This window comes from Melospiza georgiana, chromosome 4 (genome assembly GCF_028018845.1).
Source record: "Melospiza georgiana isolate bMelGeo1 chromosome 4, bMelGeo1.pri, whole genome shotgun sequence".
In the NCBI taxonomy this organism is placed as follows: domain Eukaryota; kingdom Metazoa; phylum Chordata; class Aves; order Passeriformes; family Passerellidae; genus Melospiza; species Melospiza georgiana.
Window position 1 is genome coordinate 11,950,555 of NC_080433.1, and position 21,878 is coordinate 11,972,432.

The following is a 21,878-nucleotide window of genomic DNA, read 5'->3' on the forward strand; positions in this document are numbered from 1 at the left end:
TCCCCCATCTATGTTCCGAAAATGTTCAAGCAAAAGCTCTCCCAGCACTGCCTTCACTCAACAGCACTGAGATGTGCTTCACTGGGGAGCAATGAACTCTCTGCAGACCTTTCACTTCTGCTTCTATCTTGCCTTCCTGTGCCACAGGCCCAGCCAGCCTCATCCCCCTGCCGTGGCTTGGGACACCTAAAACACCTTAATTGGCCACAGTGGGGCCATTGTAGGTTCACATTGCTGTGACTCAGCTCAGATTTTGCCTGTGGCAAGCTCTCCTTCCTGTGAGAAGTGAGATTGGTCTCTTGGGGCCAGCATCAGAGAGGAAGGGCTGCCCTTTTGCACGTTCTGCTCCTCACCTGGTGTCCCAGCCTCTGAGGATAGTCCAGCTGAAGGCTTGTGTCCCCACCTGGGGCACTGGGGTCTGACAGAACCTTAGCAAGCTCCCTCCAGCTCTCATATCCTGTGCAGAGGAAACAGAAAGGTGTCAGGGAACAGAAAGGTGTCTTTTTTCTTAAAAAAAGAAAGTGTAGCAGTCACCAGTATGAACTGGTCTTGCAGGGCTGAGAGACTCTAACAGCCTGGAACGGTCCAGCAGAGATGTGGAGTTGTTTTATGTTGCTCAGAGTTGGCAGACTGGTACAGGGAGAAAAACTGCCTGTATTTTCCTTAAAAGCTCTTCCCTCCTTCTTATTAATGTAATACTTAAATAAAATTCATAGTTCTAAGATAGATATCAGAGATTTCATTAATCACCACACAACTAGGAACATTCTTTAAATTACTCAGATAAAAAAAAAAACAAAAAAACAGGCAACAGAAATCAGTTCACCCCTGGAGATTCACAGAGGGAAGACACCAAGAGCAGCAGCATTTTTCCTTTTGTGCAGAGGGGAGAGGTTCTTTGGTTTCATTGTTCCACTCAGCACTTCACTGCCCTGTGGAATAAGCTCAGGACAAAGCATCAGTAACCTGTTTCCATGCTCTGGAAGGGCTGCTGGCCACCAGAGCCAGCCACCCTGGCTGCTCCAGCATCCTGGCATGGAGCCTGCCTGCCAGCAAACACAGAAGCCTGGCTGCACACAAGTGCCAATGGCTGACACCTCTTTGACCCTTGGAAAAGAGAAGAAAGGGAGGCAATTCTCTGTGTTGTACAAATATTTACCTAGCACACCAGCCAAGCACAGAGCAGACAAAGGAGCTACGAATGAATCTGGAGGCAGTGATTTCCTTGCTGGGTAATTTGTGCTTTGACAAGCCAATTCTCCAGCATGGTAGGAAATGATTTTCAGAATATAATAGGATCAACACTCCCTTTAGGGAAAGTTCTTGGCACTCCACTTCTGAAAAGATTGGCTTTTCCCTAGGGGTCTCCACAAGACACCCTCGAAGAAGGACCTGGTTTTGCCCCTGCTTTCCTCACTAAAGAGAGGAAACCACAGAAAATTCAGATCTCCTGCAGCTTCCTGCACTCAGAACACCTCCCAAGGCCAACTGCCCACCAAGGTTTTCTCCACAGCATGTCACAGGATTCAAGGCATGACCCTGCAGGTCCCCACTGCTGTGTGACAGCTGCAGAGGGGAGCCCTGAGGCCACATCCACTGTCTCAGGAGCACCTGGGCAAGGTGATCTACCACAGGTTCAGCCTGTCCTCAAGCTCTCCCTGAACACTGCTCACTGCCTTGAGCACTCTCTTGATGGCTACTTAAAGTCAAGGCCTAGAAAAAAGCAGGGGTCAAGAGCTAAAATACCTCAGCAAACACTTGAGTGTTGCTAAGAAGGAAGGGCAGAACTATTAGTTTTGATGGTTTTGCTCCAGTCCATCTACAAATCCAATTCTGGCTAAAGAAAAAGAAAAACCATGAAGGCAGAAATCAAAGGCTTGGGAAGAGCCTGTCTCAAAGTCAGGGGAAGATGCTGGGCCAGGCATTGCTACTATCAGCCTGTCAGATGCACGAGACAGCTCCTTGCCTTTCTCTCTTCTGGGCTTCCCTTCCCAAAGCATTCCCCATCACTTCCCAAAGCATTTCCCATCACTTCCCAAAGCACACCAGGTGTTTTCCAAGGCTGTTTTTTCACCTCAAACACCTCCAAGGAAGGCAGCACTGATGCAGGCACAGCTTGCCAGAAGTAGCAGCCAGACTTGCTGCCACATACTCCCCCCTCCTTGGCATCAGTCTGATCTCCTTTCTACAAGCAGAGGTCCATCCTTCTTTCCACTTTTGTACCCCAATGGTCCCAAACCCATGAAGGTGGTTCTTGCTCAGAGGAAAGCGCTCCTTTTGTCCCTGTTGCCTTCAGGCTGGCTGGCAGATGCCTGCTGAGGATCCAAATGCCCAGCAGGGCCAACCTTCAGCTGCTCCTCTGGATTCATGATGAGAAGCCCTCAGGACCTGAGCTTCCTACTGGAAATAAGAGGCAGCTGAATACAAAGAAAAGGCAGAGAAGCTGAAGAGGAGGCTGGAACAGATGCTGCATCCTACAGCAGAGCCCCTGCAAGAGGCAGCCAGTCTGGAGCCAGTTGCCCACAGCTCCAGTGAGTCGACCATTAAGAGACAGAAAAGCTGTACCAAGAGAAAATAAGATTGAGATGGTTCTTGCCTAGGGTCTGGTCATGTCTGCCTCTTCTCAGCCATGTTTTTTACTCCTCTTGGGTTAAAAGTCAGCAAAGGAAGCTGCAAGTGGAGATGAAGAGATCTCACCCAGCATTTATGACTCTGCCAGAGCAATGCACTTGAAGCCCAGGTCAAGAGGAAAAAAAATTAAAAAAAAAAAAAAACAAACCCAGAAAGCCACAGCCAGAGATAATAGCCAGCAGCACCCAGGGAGCTCTCAGGCCTCAGGGCAGAAGTGTGACCAGAGCTGCTGTGTGTGTTCAGAGATTAGATCCACCCAGCCACTGCCATGCCCCTGGCCCCAGACTGCACTCCACATTTCAATCAGCCTGTGAAGATAGCTGGCAGTGGTGCAAGAGGAAATCCCAGACCCACTCAGGTGATCAACTTCCCCTCTGAAAGATGAGATTTGATTACTCTGCTGTTGTTACTGCTGCTTACATAGCTGCAAATGCTATTAACACCCCCATTGTAGCCAGCCCTTTTATAGCCCTGCTAAATGGTTTCACTCAGCAGCCTCAGGAAAGAGCAGGTCTAAAGGCTGTTTTGCACAAAAGCATTTTCCTTCTTATGAGACCCTTCTCCTCTTCTTTTTGTTGCAAGGACAGGGCAAAAAAGAAACTGGCAGGAATGAAGCAGGGTGTTGTTCTTCATTACCCCCAGCATCCACAGACCCCTCACTATGGCTTGATGCTTTAACCCTCACGAGGATGGTCTTATTTCTCCTCTTATTCTGGTTGAATATATTCAACTTACTGTTATTCCATGGGAATTTAGCATCATTTAAGGTCTTTCCCAGTGTTCCTCCTGGCTGAACAGGAATGCAGATGCAATACCCAATACCACCTGACATGACCACTAGGTGCCTTGCAAACATACTAGTCAAAAAGATGGTGGTGAAGGTTGCTTGAAATTGAATATAAGAAGATGTTGAGAGAGTTTGACATGCATTTCACACGGCAGAGCAAACCCTACTTCTGGTGCCACTCTGCAGAGGAAGCAATGCCCCTCTCCTGGCCTACCACAGACACCAACACAGCCCCACAACACCAAAAACCATGAGGATGAGGAGGAATCTGACCTTCCACAAACAGAGATGTGGGTGAAGGATACAGTGAAAAGAGACAGCCAACAGTTTCTGGACAGGTGGCTGAATTAGGTCAAGTCATGCATCACAGATGGGGTCAGAGAAACTACCAAAAAACCCCAATTCAAGGGTAGGGTCAGGCCAAGGGAGTCTCTGGATACTTATTTAGGTCAGTTAAAAGGATAGACAGAAAAGAGTGAACTTCTTGTCCTCAGGTCAAGATTGGAACATCACTCCTGCAGTTAAAAGGATTCAAGGAGCATGAAACCCAATTGTTACCCCTGCAAACCGTTCCATTTCTGGTTAGTGCAGAACCCACAAATAAGATTGCTGACCTCCTCCAGGGACAAAGCTCAGGTTAGGAACCTTGTGTGCAGAAATAAATTACTCCATTCTTCCTCCAGGCACAACTCTGATTCACTGCCATGTGAATGGCTTTGCAAACTGACAATGAGCTGCAGAACATTAAAGGTACCTGAAGTATGATGGAGGAAAAGGCAGGGCACTGCACTTGGGAAGGAGAGGAAAATCAGCAGACATTAACTGCCTAATCCAGTCTCACTGCCAGACTCACCCACAAATAATACCTTGCTGCTGCTCCCCTCTAGGTATAGGAAATGTATTTTATGCAGCAAGTGATGAGGAACTGATAAACAGTGGCTGGAGCAGTAACTGGTTTCACAGAAAATGCAATTTAAATGTTGCTTCCGTCATTAAAATTTTCCACTGCTCTAATTAAATCATTAAAACCAGCCATGTCACACAATTATTTAGCAAATATTAACTGCTGTCTGAAAGCTCAGTGAGGATATGACACATGGAGATGCAGTGCTGGATTTGAGTGAGAAACACCATCATGTAGCAAAATTACAGGGCTGAGCTCCTGTCAGCTCCAGAAATGCCTCTGTTTCCACATAGAATGTACTAGAGCAAAACTTCTGCAAACTCTTGCTTGTCTGCACGCTCCACACTGAAGGCACAGGAGGTTCAGGAGCTCATGTGAGCATGGAAGGGTGAGCACACAGCCAGCTGAGGTGCCCACCACAGCTCTGGCTGTGCAGTCACTGCCCCTGCCCCAGGTGACTCTGCCCACAGGAGCCCTGGGTCCCCTCCTGCCCATCCTCATCTCTTCAACCACACAACTGAATCTCTCCTCTCCCCCACTGAGGGGTCCTGAAGGATTAGATTAGGGAAGGGGGAAGAGCAGAGCTCTCTGTATTTCAGGGGAAAGAGGAAACATTGGTTCAAATGAAGACTGAGCAGAAGAGCCCCTACTGCTGCATTCAGCAGCATTAAGATGAAAGCCCATGATTTTAGCACTGCTAACTTCTGCAGCACAGCAGGGAGAAATGCTGGCTAGCCTGTTACCCTCTTGAGGTATTCCATGGGCCATCTTAAACCACATAAAACAAATATAGAAGCTTTTAAATAATAAAATGTATTTTCAACATTATGGCCATAATGGCTGTGCAGTTAGAATCCTTAACTGCTGGCAAGTTGCACTGTTTAATTTACAGAACATGGCAATTGTGCTGCAATTATGGTGGGCTTGTCCCTGAGACATTGTGCTGCACACAGGCTGCCTCTGTGTCTGCCTCTTTGCACAATATTGCCATCAAAAGCAGTCTCTCTGCTTTTACAGTCTTCAGGCACAGCTACAGAACTCTCTAAAAAGCTACAGAGTTCTCAAAAAAGCTATAGAGTTCTCAAACAGCCAGTCAAAGAGGGCTGATTCCAGCCATGCCAAGAACAAAGGTATTTGAGTAGTTCCCATCATGGAATCACACTTACCAAGCCAGTCTTTTGCCAGACATTGTCTTCAAAATATGGGAATTGCATCAAAACATTTACTGGTGTGAGATTTGCCTTTGCTCGAAATTCAGTACTTTGAGCACTTGGAAAAACCAGCAGGTTGTGAGAGGAACACAGAGTCAGGTGTTTTGTATGCCAGGCTAGATTTTGATTTTCTTACTCCTGCTTCTAAAGTAAAATTAATTTGCTACTTTGATGGTGAGCTGCAACATTAGGCATTATTTTTGTTTCAAAAATGCCGTTAATCCTGAAATTTCTACCAACTCACTCCCAATGAGCACATCCTAAACGTGGCTCACACACTGTCTGCCTTATTTTGTTTTTCATACAAATAATAGTAGCAACTTGAAAAAATTCCTACCTAAACCTCAAGGTGACTGGCATTAAAAGCAGATGTTCCAGCTGTTTTTGATCACTGCAAGTGGTATTCCTGGCACTCTCTCCACCATTTGGTGAAGCTGTGCCCTTAGAGACAGGAGAGGCAACAAAGGCCTGTTCATTGAGTTAATAAGCTATTTAAAGCTGAAGCTGGCCTTTTCATTTATCAGTACCTCAGTGCAACACAGCACAGGCACTGCACTTGTGCACAGTCCCTGCCTTCTCTAATTCCTACCTACTGCATCATCATCATCATCAGTGAGGACTGATTCTGCAAAGAGATGCTTGCTTCTAAATGCTTTCTACCACCAACAGATCTGCTGCTTTGAATAAAGCTGCAGAATAAATGCAATTAATAAGAAGTAAATACATAGGCAGCTTCCCTCCCCTGAGCACAGGGAGGTACCTACAAAAATCAAGAAAGAAAATGGCAACTTTATGCTCAGCAGTCCTTGCCATCTGTTTTTCTTTCTGCAACAGGACTGTGCCCAAGAGAGCTCAACAAGATCATCCACAAAGCTTTAGAAAGCTTTGGTAATTGCATTTTTCTCAAGTGATCCAAACACTGCAGCAACAGACTGCCCAAAGAGCTTCCCAAGACTTCTTTTCTTTCTTTTTTTTTAAATACAGGAGCTGTCTAGGATGGGAAACTGAACATCAATTGAGCAACAGACCTTCAAGCCAACATTTGTTACTGCTTTACCAAACACAGCTAATGCATTGGTTTTTTATCTTGGGTGAGGATTTTCCTGAAGACTCAATACCTTGCTACTTCCACACAGATGCAGCATTCCCAAAATATCTTCTTGTAGCTTGATCTTCAGTCAAGTTCTGTGGGACTTTGTGCTGTAGAAAATGCCACTCACTGCCTCCATAAGAAAAACCCCCACACTTTACTTACATCTCTGCTTGCCATTCCTATTTGCTATTTTGCTCAAAGCTGCTGTAACCAATTTTTTTCCCTGAATTCACCTCAAAAGCAGTAACTCACTAATGCTGAAATTATTATTTCCATGGTCTCTGTGAGCATTACAACAAAATTACCACCCTACACTTTCAGTTTCAGTGGGGACAGGAGGCAGACTATGGACATGACTATGGGCAGAGGAAAATAAAGAAGGGGCTGGACAAATATCTGCCAGAAATGGTGCAGGTAGGGTTGACCTGACCTCAAGGCAAGGAGGTGAGCTAAACCAACACTCCTGCAGGCCACCCTGAAAATACGATTGGTTTAAATGACTTTAAATGACTTTGTGCCTAAATTTGTTTAAATGACTTTAAATTGAGGACAGCAGAACGACTGTTCTGCCCATGGCTCTGCACAGGACATCCTGCTCTGACATCAAACAAAGCCCTGGAGACAGAGGCACCTCTGACTGTGGGACAACACAAAAGCTCTCCAACAGCTCTGCTGAGGAGGGACCAGCAGCACACATCCTGATAAACATCAAACCCACAGGGATAGAACAAGTCTCCAATATAACAAAGAGGAATTGAGTGCAGTGATTGGGGCACTGCTCTGGTGCTGCTCCCTGGGTATGTCACATTGGAAACGATCTGATAATTGCATTTTCAGTCAGATGAAGCTCTTCTAATGATGTTACTGGGGTTTGGATGAGGCTCTAAACCAATCCCAAGTATTTCAGGAACCTGGATGTAATCCCTGTTTGTAAGTTTACTTCCACAAATTTCATTCAAAATCCAAAACTACAACTCCTGGTTCAGACTTAGGTGTCATTGAATGATTTGTGCTGAAAGGGACTTCAAAGTTCCAACCCCTCTGCTGTGGGCAGGGAAATCTCCCACTAGACCAGGCTGCTCAAGGCCCCATCCAACCTGATCCTGAACACTTGCAGGGATGGAATATCCACAACTTCTCTGGGCAACCCGTTCCAGTGCCTCACCACCCTCACAGTGATAAATTTCTACCCAATATCTAATCTAAACTTGCCATCTTTCAGTCTAAAACTATTCCCTCTTCTCCTATCATTACATGCCCCCATCAAAAGTTCCTTTCCAGCTTTCTTGGGGGCCACCTTTAGGTACTGGAAGGCTGCTGTAAACATGATCAAACATTGATTAAAATGGCAGCAAAAGGCAACTGGAAAATCAGGATATTCTCCAAGAATGTCTGAAATTTCTCATCAGATGCTGACACCACCAGATCTATGCTCAAAGATTTATCTGACCTCTAAGCCTCAATGCCAGCTTTCATCTGTCTTTGCAGTGGAACTGTGCATGCAACCTGACACCAGCATCTCTGTTTAGCAAAGCTGAGATTTGTAACACTGATTTCCTCTGAATCATCATCAAATACTAACTGCTAGTCAGGGCGGAAAAGCATGCAAAGACAGGCTAACATTTTGATAAGTAATGGAAAATCCTATGTACCTATGACCTAAAATATCAAGCCTCAGAGTACTAAGGGGGCAAGAGCATGCTCAGGCTCTTCCATGACTCAAAACTCACATGGACAAAACAAGCTCCATTCCTTCCTTCAGCCTTGCCTCTGAGCAAATGCATGCTGTGCAATGGGACAGCTTTATTTACACAACATGGGTTGCTATGAGGAAAAATCAGGGTTGTGTAAACTCTCTTTTATAGAGCTCTTACCCAGTGACATAATTCCAAAATGTGAACTTCTGAAATATTGTTTCTCCTCTGTCTGAACTCCCACGTCAATGTCCTGCTCTGGACCTCAAACCAGCCTGTGCAACACACTTGACCAAAATAAAGAAAGCGGGAACCAGGAGGAGTTCACAGAAACTACTTTTTGTCCCACAGAATCACAGAATATTCTGAGTTGGAAGGGACCCAACAGGGATCATTGTCCTTGCACAGGACAACCCCAAGAATCCAGAAAGCCTTGTCCAAATGCTCCTTGAGCTCTATCAGGCTTGGAGCTGTGACCACTGCCCTGGGGAGCTGTTCCAGTACCTGAACAACCTCTGGGTGAAAAACTTTTCTCTGATATTCAACCTATACCTCCACAAAGACAAAAAGAAAGAGCTTGTATTTACCACAACCTAGTTTGCTAAAACACTCATGCCTAAATCCCACTGTTTGGCAGAAGATTTACTGAGACTGCTGAATATTTTCAGCCTGCTAAACTGGGACAGACTCCACTCTCACATGGGATTTTTTTTTAATGTGGTGTCTTCCAATTAAAAACTTTCTCAAGAAGACTTAAGAGAAGCCACACAAGAGGAGCAATTTTAGTTTGCTCTGTAACTCTTGCCTTAGAAGTTTTTTTTTTTTTTGTTTTTTTGGGGGGGGCCATCCTAGGATCCTTAAAATCCACTGGAGCTGGATTTTAAGGATCCAGCTGGAGAGGGACTGTCAGAACCCAGGACATTCCTCTGGCTGACCTGGATGATTCAAGACCCTGGCAAGGGGCTCAAAGACCCTGGCACGGAGTCAAAAACACCTGTGCCTTCGATTTTAGCCCATGGAAACAATTATCAACTTTGTGTGAAGATTTACAAGCCACAAGAGTTTGAGTAGAATGATAGTTAATTTGTCACAGGGTGAAAAAGTAGAATTTTGGGGATTTAGAATGGGGGTTCAAGAAGCAAGATGGAGGAATCTGGGCGTGTCCTGTCCTCCTTCTTCTTCTTGTCCTCCATCTTCTGCTGTGATGGTGACATTGTTTGATTGGTTTAGAGTAGAGACAGACTGCTAACATAGGTGATAGGTATTGGAAAATTATTGTAAATAAAGTACACGTAGTTTGTAGTATAAAAAGCTAACACCACCCCAAGGCAGTCACTGTGCCACAACCCAATCTGCTGGACAGATCTCAGCAGGTCGGAGAAGAAATATATTAGATAAGAAAAAATATTGAAATACCTTGAAAAGCAGAACCAACAAAATTCGACTTCTTCGGTGGTCGCGGGGCTGGGGAAAAAAGAGACTTTCTAATACCTCAGGAGTCATCTCAACCACAGAAACTTGAGAAGGGATGACAGTGGCATCACCCCCTGGAGAGGGACGGCAATGGCATCACCCCCTGGAGAGGGATGGTGATGGAGGAGGGATGCTCCAGGTGGCAGAGTCAGGACACGCCTCTGGTCCAGCGGGACCAGGACCAAGCTGAGGGGGCCCTGGGGCACCAGCACCTCCAAACTCCACACATGGCCCAGCTCAGTTCAGCATCTCCCCCACCCCTGGCCCAGTCTGGCTCTGTCCCACCCAGCTCTGTCTCCTTGCTGTGTGTGGAACACTACCCTTGAACTTTCCTCTAAAAAGACTCCAGTGTGCTGCTGTCACCTGCTCACCACAAGCACATTTGCAGACGTGCAGACATACAATTAGAGGAAGTGACAAATAAGACCCCTGTGTGAGGCACAGCACAGCTGAGAGCCAGGGAGGTTTAGGATTCAAGTAGTTTAAAGGAGTTTTAAATGGCTGATAGAGAAGATTCAGCTTGATTTAGCAAAGTACGTGCAATAATAATGCATGCACTTAGTGCAGAAAGAGAAGAAACAAAGCAACTATTCTGCTCTTAGTTGGTCCATAGGCACATCCCTCACTAGAGGGGTTTTGAAACTGATAAAGATCTTTCTTATCTGAAGTGCCAGCAATTTTTAAATTGCATCTCTCATTTTTAGCTGATTCCAAGTGCAGATCCTTTCTGAAGACCAAGTTGAAAGAATTCCACGTTTTTAGGGGAAAAAAATCCCTTAACTACTATATCTCCTGTCATTCTCTCCCTGTATAGGGAGTTTGAGTTGTTGGAGATTGTTGGAGTTTTTTTCATTGTGATGAAAAAATATATTAATATTTTAATATATTAATACATTTTTCATCACAATGAAAAGTATTAATATTTTATATATTAATATATATAAATATATATTATATATTATGTATCTTAAATATATTAATATTTTTATTATTATTATAGCTGGGAGTTGGAAACACAAATTAAAATGCTTTAACAGTGGAAATATGATGGTGCATTGTGCATCACTGCACTTTGTGAATGCCATTTAAGCTGTACTACAAATTTAAGCTGTATTAAAGCTGTATTAAGCTATATTTGTTAAATTTAACATATTTAACATTTAAGCTGTATTATAAATTTAACTCATTTCTATGTTACCTTCTATATTAACAAAACCTGTGTGATAGGGCAGTGTGGTAAAATGCTAGACCTAAATTTCATAAAATCAGGGGAACCATTTCTACTGCTCTTTCAGAACTTGCAGGGAACTGAAAAATTATTTACTGGGAAGTTTCTGGTTTGAGTTCTGCCCCAGGCAGAACAAGCTGAGAGCCATTCATGAGCTGAGCTGCTGCTGAACTTTCTGGAGCCCAGGCTGCAGGGGCCAGCCAAACGCTGCTGCAGGGCCCCTGTTTTCCACCAGCAATCCCTGCCACCAGCAGGCATTCCTGAGGGCTTCCAGGAGGTGATCCTTCACCCAGCAGGAGACAGCTGGGTTAGTTGCCTTGGAGCTGGGCCAGCATGCCTCACAGAGCTATCCTGTTTCAGTGGAATATTTAACTTTGCTGTAGCTTTCTACCAGAGCATTTTATAAAATTGCCCTTCCAACTGCTTAAGGTGGCTTGCGAGGACTGATTGCAAAATTATAATTTTCTTTCCAACACACTGGAAATTTCCATAAGCTAAGGAAGAGGGCTTCCTACTGCCCAGCACTCATCCAGCTAATGAACTTCAGGACAAACAAAACCCTAACAACTGTCTAAAGCTCCTCTTGTGTAATTCAGCACAGGAAACTCACAAAGTAATTCCTGTACTGGCTCCAGAATAAATGTCCACTGAAAATGCCATCTGACATTGGTTATTTACATGCTGACCCAAGATTTTATCCAAATACTCTCCTCAGTCTCTTTACTAAGTTTTACTGACCTTTTCCACAGGCTCCTGGTGTGATTCCTACCAAGCTCCACTAACTCTGTTCAATTTGAGTTTTTTTCCATATTGGTCAGAGTGCACTGCCTTACACAATCACATATATCAAAATACCCCAAAATTCTAGCATGTTCTGCCAAAACTGAAGGCCAGAGAGAGCAGCTGCCCTCTCACCTGTATTTTGCCAAAACCTGTTTACTGTCTGTCTTTTATGTTCCTCTGACCCCAATCACTCACAAAGCTCCAGGTTCGACATTGCTGGGAGAGCATCAGACCTCAGATTTGGTGCTCTGAAACATTACAGTGCATTTATGTGCTAACCACTGTTTTATAGGACAAGTGCCCAGTGCACTGTCTCCTGGGATGGAGATGAGGACTCTGTGTGTCTGTGACTTCCTGGGCTCCAAAACAGCCTAAGGTAGTTAATTCCTCAGTACTCTTTTAATATATTTTTAATGCATGCTAATACCAAAGCACAGAATTGCTGAGGTTGGGCAGCACCTCTGGAAATCATCTGGTCTGAGCCCCTGCTCACAGCAGCATCACTGTCACCTAAAGCAGCTTGTACCAGAATCCCAAAGTCCTTTCTTCTTGTTTTCCTTTTCTCCTTTTTTTTTCCCTTTTCCTTTTCCCCTTTCCCTTTCCTTTCCTCCAAAGGGATCCTCTGAAGCAATTCCCTGAACACAGTCAAGTCTTCTCTCATGAAGTCCTGAACTGTAACTTGCCTTGCTCCAAGTTTACTCCAGACTGCTCACCACACAGGACTTCACAAAAATAATTTGTGAAGTAGTTTTAAGACAGACCTAATGCACTGATAACTCTCAAGCCCAGAAGTTTACAACTTCAATCCTTTTGAAAAACCCATCTTTAAGTACCTTGGAAGCAGAAGTCCCAAGGGAAAGTACTGGAATTTGAGCCAAGCCACACATGTGCCTATTTAGAGCCTAGCCTAAAATGGCAATACAATTAACTACTTCAGAGTGTGCAAGAACACTGTGAGGTTTCCTCTCTCACTCTCTGCTCTCCATTAGAGATGAACCTTCTTCACACCAAGTTTCAAGTCTGTGATCAAAAACCTTTGTGATCCTGGGAAATAAGAATGGAGGGACAAAAAAGAAGAGATTGAATGCCAGAAGGAATAAGGTTTTGCAACCTAAGTTTATTATTCATATCCCTACTATATTAATGAGATAAGAACTTTTTTTCATTCAAATAAAGCAACCACAGAATAACATCCAGGTTACCACATCAGAATTTCATAGGATGTATAAAACATGGAGAAGAAAATAAATCCTGTTTGCTGCAGGATTTTAGGGCTTTGTCTATTATATTTCATAACACACATAAGTGCCACTGTTAGACACGCTCTCCTCCTTTTGATGGCAAAATAATGCAATGGGAATTTCAGCAGTCTATTGTCCAGCAGCTTATCCATCCAATTAAGTCCTGCTCTGGGGGAATATGCTAACAGGTAAACTGGCAGCAAACCAAAATTGCTCATCTCCACCAGGTTCCTTTCTGTGCTGCCCTGGCTCTAGCCAAGACCTGGTGGTGCAGAGCACAAAATGAAGACAGCACCACTTCAGGATGGCCAATGTGCTCTCCCACACCCTCCTCACTCTTTTTAGCCAACATCAAGAGTGACACTCACAAACAGACATCACACACTGAGGTTTCACCTGCTTTTAAGGATCTGGGCTGCTGAAGTGAGTTCTGTCACACTTTTGCACAACACTGACTGAAATATGAGGTGCTTGCTCAGCACTAGTTCAGACAGCACTGCAGAGATGGGGCTTTCACCCTTCTTGAAAAGCAGCTGTGCTGGTGTTTGAAAATTGAGTAACCTTAACAGCAGCACTGATGAAAGATCAGGACAAGGCTTGTGAGGAGTAAATGAGTAAATTCCAGCATGTCCTGAATGCCAACAGGCTCTCCTTGACTGTTTTTCAGTCAACATTTGATGGTGAGAGTAACATAAACTTGATCCACAGAAGTACTGTGAGGGTCAATTATTTCACTTTCTAAAACACCAAAAAATATCAGCATGGAGAGTCTGATTCACAGGGTCTGTGCACTCAGGCTCACACAGATTTGTTACAAAAATGCTACTGCTTCTGTTGGAAAAATCGGGCCTCTGGGCACTCTGATCCTCATTAGAAATAAGAAAAAAAACTCGCTTTCTAGTTTAAAAAAAAAAATCTGATCTCTGTATCTCAGAAGCTGGCAAAGTAAGCCTCACTGGGTTTAACTTCAAATGCTTCTAACTGCATAATTTGGAAATGTCAGAGCAACATTTTTTATTCATCTCTGCATATGATCAAAAGCATGACTGTCACAAAACCAGAGACACACAGCATGTCCCAGAACTTTGGTGAAATCTGGTCCCTAAAGCATTCAGTTGCTGTGAGCAGCCCTTGTGGAGAGGCATCTTTTATGAACATTTCTAACTATTTTGGGTTATCTCAAATAAAAGAAGAGTTTAATTAGCAACTTCATCCCTGCTACAGACTGTGAAGAGTTACAAAAAACCAGAGCAGGCATAATTTTCCATCAGACTCTATAGAAATTTTTCACATATTTCTAAAACCTATCCCTCTATCTAACCCCAGGAAGTCTTATGGGTTTTTTTTCACAAAACCTGAGCTCACTCATGCTAGCAAAGTAGTGGGCTCTCTGGACAGGCAAGCTCTCACCCAGCACTAGCTCAAACGAGAGGAAATACACCTCAAGCTTAACACTAACTTAAAATTTTTTGCAAACAGGAAATATCACAGAAGAGAAAAAACCCTGTATTTTTGTCTACCAACCCTGCAATAACAAGATGACTGTACAGTTTCTTCCACCCCTTCTCAGCTGGCCTCTCTATGCTTTTTATTTATTTTCTTTTCCCCCTCAAGGGCACTCCCTTGCCCTCTTAGACTCTTAGAGCCTCTGACTATTTTGGGGGAGCACACAGACCTTCCCATCTCCCAGTGGCCCTCCTGAAAGCCCTCTCATGTTTCCTGGGGAGCTCTGTCTCCTCTTTCATCAGCTGCCTGCAAGCCCTGCCCCAGTGTTACAGCACTGGAAAGAAACACAACTCAACAGCATTAATAAATGATAGCTGGTCCCTCCTCTCCCTTTCATCTCCTCTTTGGCTGGAAGCAATCCACCTGCTCCCAAGGCAAGGAGCAGGCATCTGCAGGGATTGTGGGGCTGCCTTGTCAAGCTCCAGGACTGACTCCAGGACAGGTTTGTGTCTAAGCAGGCTGGTCACTGAGCCAAAATGTTCTCCTCAGCTGGCCCAGGCTCCTGCAGGCACCTGGAGTGGAGAACATGGGTGGCTCCAGCAGCATTGCACTTCACCTGCTGGCCACAGGCTGCTCCCAGGAATCGGCCACCACTCCCTGCTCCTTCCCTGCCTGGAGCTCCTTACAAAAGCCCATTACATTTTGTGACTCATCCCTCACCCCGGGATAAATCTAAGGAAAAAAAGCAAGGATGAGGAGAAAAAAGAGTAACTATCATACAAAAAAAAAAAATTATAAGCTATTCTTTCCACCCAGGACTGCCCCATCTCAGACATGAGAAAAGCACCAATGAAACCATTACAGAAAGCTCCCAGAGCTTCAGATGGGGCTGGGTGATGGACACCCAATGGCTCTGCTGACCCTGACCTGTCACAAATGCCTGGGGGATAGCAGTGCTCCTTACAGTGCTTCTGAGAGCTCCTCACGCTGCAGGGTCACATTTCTCACAGCAAAGCAAGTCCTTTCCCCTCACCAGTCTGACACTGACCTCTAACAGATGTATGGGAGCAGGATGTGGGGAGGCTGTGGTACCTGTGAACCTGAGACAGAAGAATAAACCCCTGGTTTAGTGAAATCCTGACTGCCTCAATACCACAAGCAAAGCAGGAGCCACAAGGGAGCACATTTGTTCAGCAACTCAGTGTGCAGACTTTAAGTAGGATCCATGAGATGCCAAAATGCAATTACAGTCAAAGAGGACAGCATCTCAGTATCCTGTATTTTCTCTCTTTTTAGCAGTTTGCTCCAGTTCACTCTGCTTTTATATCAAAAGGATGTTTTCCAACCAATGGTGCTGCAAACTGCAAGCTGGAGAACCAAGCCAGGTTATTTTTTGCTCTTTAAAAACAAAAACATCACCCACCAGGGATTTTGCCCAATGGTAAAAACTGCCCAGCTGCTCATTTGTGTGCACAGCTGTACACAGTTTGTACAGAGCTGTACAGCTACAGGAGTGGAAAGAACAGAGCAAAACCAAGCTGCCACAACCAGCAACATTAAAAGGATCCTTTTAACCACTCATTTTAGTAATTAAAGTAGTCTTTTTCCAGTTTTCTGAGTGATTGAACCACCCTGGAAGAATCAACCCCAACATATTTTCAAACCATGTTCTGGTTTACTCAGAGAGGGCCAGTTTTTAACTCACTTCTTACAAGCATTCACAACATGCCTGGATTGTCTAAAGGCCTGCCTTAGCCAGATCAGGAGGGAAATAAAAAAGAAAAAGCAGTGCCCATACAATGGCTAAACAATATCAAGCACATGCCAGGAGATTTTGATCTACTTCTGGAAGGTGCACAAGCAAACAAACAAAGTGAAATAAATATGGTAGTTTATCTATTGCAATTTCTTCACTCAGCTTTAAGACCCTTTGCCAGAGATACAGTTCCTGTGCATGGAACAGAAACCACAGAGGCCTGCCTAGGGCTACTCAGCAAGCAGACATGGTCCAAATGCTCCTGGTTTCAATTAGGGACCAGAGCTGGGGCTTAACTCCATCTTACAAAAGAAAAGGGCTCTCTGAAAAGTCACAGCATATGCACAGTACCTCACTGTGCAGGAAATAAAAGCCTTACGTAGGAATTTAGTAATTAGAAGATCAGGCCATTGGTTCATCCCATCAGATAATCCACCTTTGACCAGCAGCCAACATCTCATGTTGAAAAGGCAGAAGAAAACAACCTTCAAAAGTACCTTCAGCTGTATTACCTTACAGAGAAGGGGAAAAAAATGTGCTCATGACCTACAGAAACAGTCAGTGGATGCCCTGCAGCACAAATTGTAATTACTCTTCTCTTACCAGGCATAGTTGCAAGTGTTACTGTTAGTCATAAAATTATCCAACCATTAAAAAAACACCAGCCACACCACTTGCATCACTGGCTCCTGCAACACTGGATTAACTATGCTGAGAGCAGGCAGCACACACACAATTGACTGTTTTACAAACAATGCTTTACAGGTTCATGGTGTAACTCCCATTAAATGTTACAGTGCTGAGGGAAATCAAGACACTGATTTCATCTCTAAAGCCACTTTGAATTCTGCTGTAGGACCAGTGTGAAGTTGTCTCTCTTCACAGGGGAAAACAATAAAGACACAGGTATCTTACATAAGTAAATCCTATCACAAGAAAAGCTCTTCTGCCTCAGCCACCTCTGTTGTTCCTTCCCCATGGTTCTTCTGAGACCTCATGGTATCCCTGAGCACTGAGGCACACAGAGCCAGCTGCCCTGCTCCAGACAGAGATGTATCTGCATTCAAGGGCATGTCAGAGCTCAGTCATGCCTGTCTATGTTCTCTTCCATTTTTAAACAGAGCTGCTCTGGACCATGTTGGCTGCAGCCCAGTGGGAGCCCCACCACTGGCTTCCGTGGGCTCAGATCCAGCCCGTGGCCTCACTCTATTTATGTTTTGATGAGCTGCAGCAAGCAAGGCAGACAGCTTTGTTGCACAGCCAATTTTTTACAAGTCACACACCAGTGAGTGACTCCTGGGTCACCTTTCCTCCTGAACAGTGCTTATGTGACCATATTTGAAAGAGGTTTCCTTGTATTTTTCAGTTTCAGGTGTAAAGTGTCCAGTTTCACTGTGGCCTTCCCAAACAACTCCAGTAACTAAGAGAGATCCAGTTATGCAGATGAAGGATGTATTGGTTTGACCATCTCAAATCCCACAGAGCCTTGCTTTAATTAGGTCCTTAGAGCCACCTTTGAGTTCAGAAATCCTTCCAGTTTAACAGTTTATTCCTCCAGCATTGCCAGATCCCCAGGCAAAGGTTTTGAGGTTTTGCTGGCACTTTTCCTCCTATCAACAGAAATTTTAAACTTTATCACTTTGTGGTCACTGTGGCCAAGACGGCCACCAATCTCCACTTCAGCAACCAGACCCTCTCTGTAGACAAGCAGCAGATCAAGGAGGGCATCCTTCTGAGGCGGCTCCCCTAGGACGTGTTCCATAAAGCTGTCATCCACTTTTTCTGGATCTTCTGGTTGTACCACCTGTGTGATGCCCCCAGTTAACTTCTGGCAGGTTGAAGTTCCCCAAAAGGACCAGGGTAGTTGACCTGGAAGTGTTCCCTTAATTCCTCAAAGAATAATTTGTCAGTGGGAGTTGGTGTCCCCAATTTGTGGCTGGGAGGTCTGTTGTAGTCTCTCACAATGATATTTGCATTATTTGTTTGCTCCTTGATTCTGACCCAGAGGCTCCCAGCTGTGAGCTCTGTACATGGTAACCCTTCTGTTACACACAGTGCCACCCCTCCAGGTGAGGAAATGCTGTGGGATAGTGGAAGAATTTGAAATGTAAATGCATGGCTGAAACCCTAGAAAGGAAACTTGCAATGGCCATGACATGTCTTATTTATTTCAGGATCTGACCTCTAGAATACATCAAAGTTGGGGTTTTTTTGCCTTAAAGGATCCCAGAAGGTAAAAGGACTGTAACATACTGCAAGCTGTGCAGTCCCAGGGGATAGCAAGGCTTTCATGGTCATGAAAACATTCAGGGGAACACAGTGAGGCAGCACTAAATAGGCGAGGTCAGCAACAAGCAGGCACTTGCATGCTGGGGTGGACAGGTATGTGTGAAGAGGAGTGAACGTGTGGGGAGCACATCCAAACACCCAGAGAGCACAGGGAGGAACATGGAGCTGGGAGATGAGGTGGGTGGACAGCCCCAGAGATGAAGGGATGCCTTCTGGCAGAAGGAGAGATGTTTTGCAGGGAGGAGCAGAGTGGTGCGGGGCTTTGGGTGTGGAAGGAGGGAGGAGGGGAAAACTGGTGCAACAACATAAAGGAGTGAGGAGGTGCTGCAATCATTGAGGCACAGGCTGGGGTTATCCAGGTGCTGCTGACTTCCCCTGGGCAGGGAGCTGGTACAGGAATTGCAGCACACACCTGAGATATGCCTACAAATGGTTCCTTGGGACAGTTTTACATGGGAGGCAGCAGCATGGAATAGACACAGACTGTTTCCTGAAGCCTCTCACCTGTGGTGCCTTCACTGCATAAATATCCCACACAGAGAGGATCCCTGGCTACCACCACACACGAGGGAAGGCAACAAGAGAGACCCTGTGTCAGCAAGGAGCAGCACTGAAGAGAAAGTGCCTGAAAGCACTTTCTCCTCTGATGGACACCAACTGCAGAAGACAGCCTGTATCACTCATGATATTTTCAGACTGCATCTGAGACTGATCCCATGAATCCCAGGCTGTATCTCAACATTAACTGTAATGTTAAAACATCAGGGCAGGGTGTAATGATGCCTCCCACACCCTGGCTCCACACAAAGGAAACCACTGCAGCCTGCAAGGCTTTTATGCAGAGTAGTAAAGCTGGAGTTGAAGATGTCCCTTTGGTCTACAAAACAATTCACCAAGCACTGTCAGCAAGCTGTTTAAGAGCAGCAGCACAGTGCTTAGCTGCCAAAACCTTCACCTCATCTCCACTTCACTCCTCTGGTTCAGAGCAGAGAGGGGGGAACTGCAACTGGATGTTCATTACAGATCAGCTCCACACAGGCCACCTTGGGTAATAATGAAGTGCATGTAAAATTGCCCTAGAAGCGGAGCTCAGCATCAAATTCCCAAACAACACAATGTGAAGTACAGGTGCTGCAATTCTTCTGATGGGAAATAATAGTTCTTAACCTGGAACAAACAGGTTTGATTAGATATGCTCAGTAAACAGAAGGAACACAGGTGCCTTTGGAGCATAGGACACTTAAAATGTGCTATCATGAGGCTACTTGGCTCACAATGCAAAATTAGGTTAGGCCTTTGTTTTCTTGGGAGATTCAATTGCTGGTTTCTGAGTTTCTGGACTCTGGGCTGATTTTGTAGAGCTTAGATCACACAGAGACCCTCTACATGTAGTACATGCCTTTAGAACTTGAGATACTGTGAGGTGCCCACAAATGGTTCCTTGGGACAGTTTTACATGGGAGACAGCAGCATGCACACACCTGCAGAGAACAAAATTATGCTTATTTCTTTACAAAGCTAGAGATCCAGACAGTACTATCACATCTACTTGAAATAATAATAGTAATTTTTAAAATCAGGATTATTGACAAAGAATTGCAAAGAAAGGTACACATGGTTTCATTTAAACCATATAGTGAAATCACAAATCCCAAGCACTCACAACAGACATTGCTGGTAAAATCTGACAGCATTAAAGAAAAATGATAACTTATGTGCCTCCAACTGCACAAATGGATCTACCACATTCATGAGAAAAATCACTAAAGCCTCATGCCTCTGCCTTGGCCTGCCAAGGTGGCCAGGGCTGGACAAGGGTTGTCCTGAGTGCTTGCTACAAGCACAATGGTGGCTCAAATACTTTACTCCCTGCTATCACCACTTTCTCTCATTCTCTCTTTTCTTTTCATTCTTTTTTATTTTTAAACTTGTATATGCTTGCTCTGGGAGATCCCCCCCATCAAGCCCTGCCTGATTTGAGGACCAGCCCAGTGTCAAACACCTGAGCTGTCCTTCTGGGGACTTCTACCCTCAGCCAAGCAATGTATGAAGCTCCACTCTCCCAAAAAAGCTTTCCAGTGACTAAAGCCTTAATCTGCATTTTAATTCCACTCAATAATAAGAGAAATACACCCCAATCTAACACCAGGGGATATAGGGAAAGAGAGCAGCTCACCCACTTGAATCACTCCAGTTCCAGGGTCTGAGACAAGAATTGTAAAGAGTCTTGAGACCTGCTGAACCCAAGAAAGGCATCTCTGTGAATTTTAGCAGCTTAACTTCGAGCAGAGATCTCTGCAGACTTTGTAAATGCCCAGCTCTCCAGAGAGGAGGCAGCAAAATATTGCAGTGGTGGATTTTAAATAAACTGGCTGCAGAGCTGAATTTAGCACAGGGACACAGGGCCACCCTCCAACTCATATCCAGCCCTCCTTCATCTGCCCAAGTGCTGGCAATGCATGCTGTTCCAGCTTCAGGGAAGCACCAGTCCCTTCCCAATGCCTTCTCCAGGGCAGAGGGGGAGCCCACTGCACACTGCCTAAAGCACTTGATGCCACCCAGCATCTTCCCAGCAACTCTGCAGGGCCCTGGGCAATGCTCACAGCCTGACTGGCACAGACAGGGAGCCCAGAGCTGGAACACAGGCTCCTCCTGGACAGCCTCAGACAGCAAAGCCAGGCCATTTCCAGTGGCTATCTGCTTAGAAATTTGTATTTTTGCCAGCAGTCAGCATCAAAACAGTTCAGCAATGGGAAGGGAATATGGAAAAAGCACTTCACCCACTTCTCAGTAAATGATGATCACAAAGGGCAAGGAGGTCACTCTCACTGTAGCAGCAAGTGCAGGAAAAAGCCACTTTTCCATCACTGCCCCACAGGATTGCTCCATGCTCAGCCCTCCTGCACTCCCACTGCCAGCACACAGAGCCAGGAGCTGCCAGCACCAAGAAAAATTCTCTGCTAGGACTTGCCAGATTTGTGTGAGGGGGAACAGCAAGACACAGCTGCCTTTTACCCAGCCTGTGGTGAAAGGAAGTGGTGCTTTCTTCACCTTGCTGGGTTTCAGGCAAATAAATCCTTTCCAGCAGAAACAGTAGCCCTGAGCAGGTCCTCTTGCATATCTGCCCGTGTATTTTATACTCTGCCTTTTGTCACCCATGCTAAAAATACCTTGATGTCCTCTACACAGACAGTGCTCACTCCACCTCCAGCAGGGAAAAGGAAAGTGAAGCCAGAGATCCATTTGACAATTTTGTTTCCTTTACTTCACCAGCATGAAACCACAGAGGGAGGCACCTGTGCCTAGAGCTGAGACAAGAGCAAGGTGGGACCCTGTCATTCC

At 45.1% G+C, this 21,878-nt stretch overlaps 1 protein-coding gene across 1 annotated transcript in view; it reads right to left on the reverse strand.

Annotated features, from left to right (window-relative positions):
- The window catches only part of B4GALNT3 (beta-1,4-N-acetyl-galactosaminyltransferase 3), a 59,248-nt gene that overhangs the window by 21,364 nt on the left and 16,006 nt on the right, over positions 1–21,878 (reverse strand). Inside the window, exon 3 of the mRNA XM_058022307.1 lies at positions 354–457. Within this exon, the coding sequence (XP_057878290.1) occupies positions 354–457 (104 nt within the window). The remainder of the gene's footprint in view (positions 1–353; positions 458–21,878) is intronic.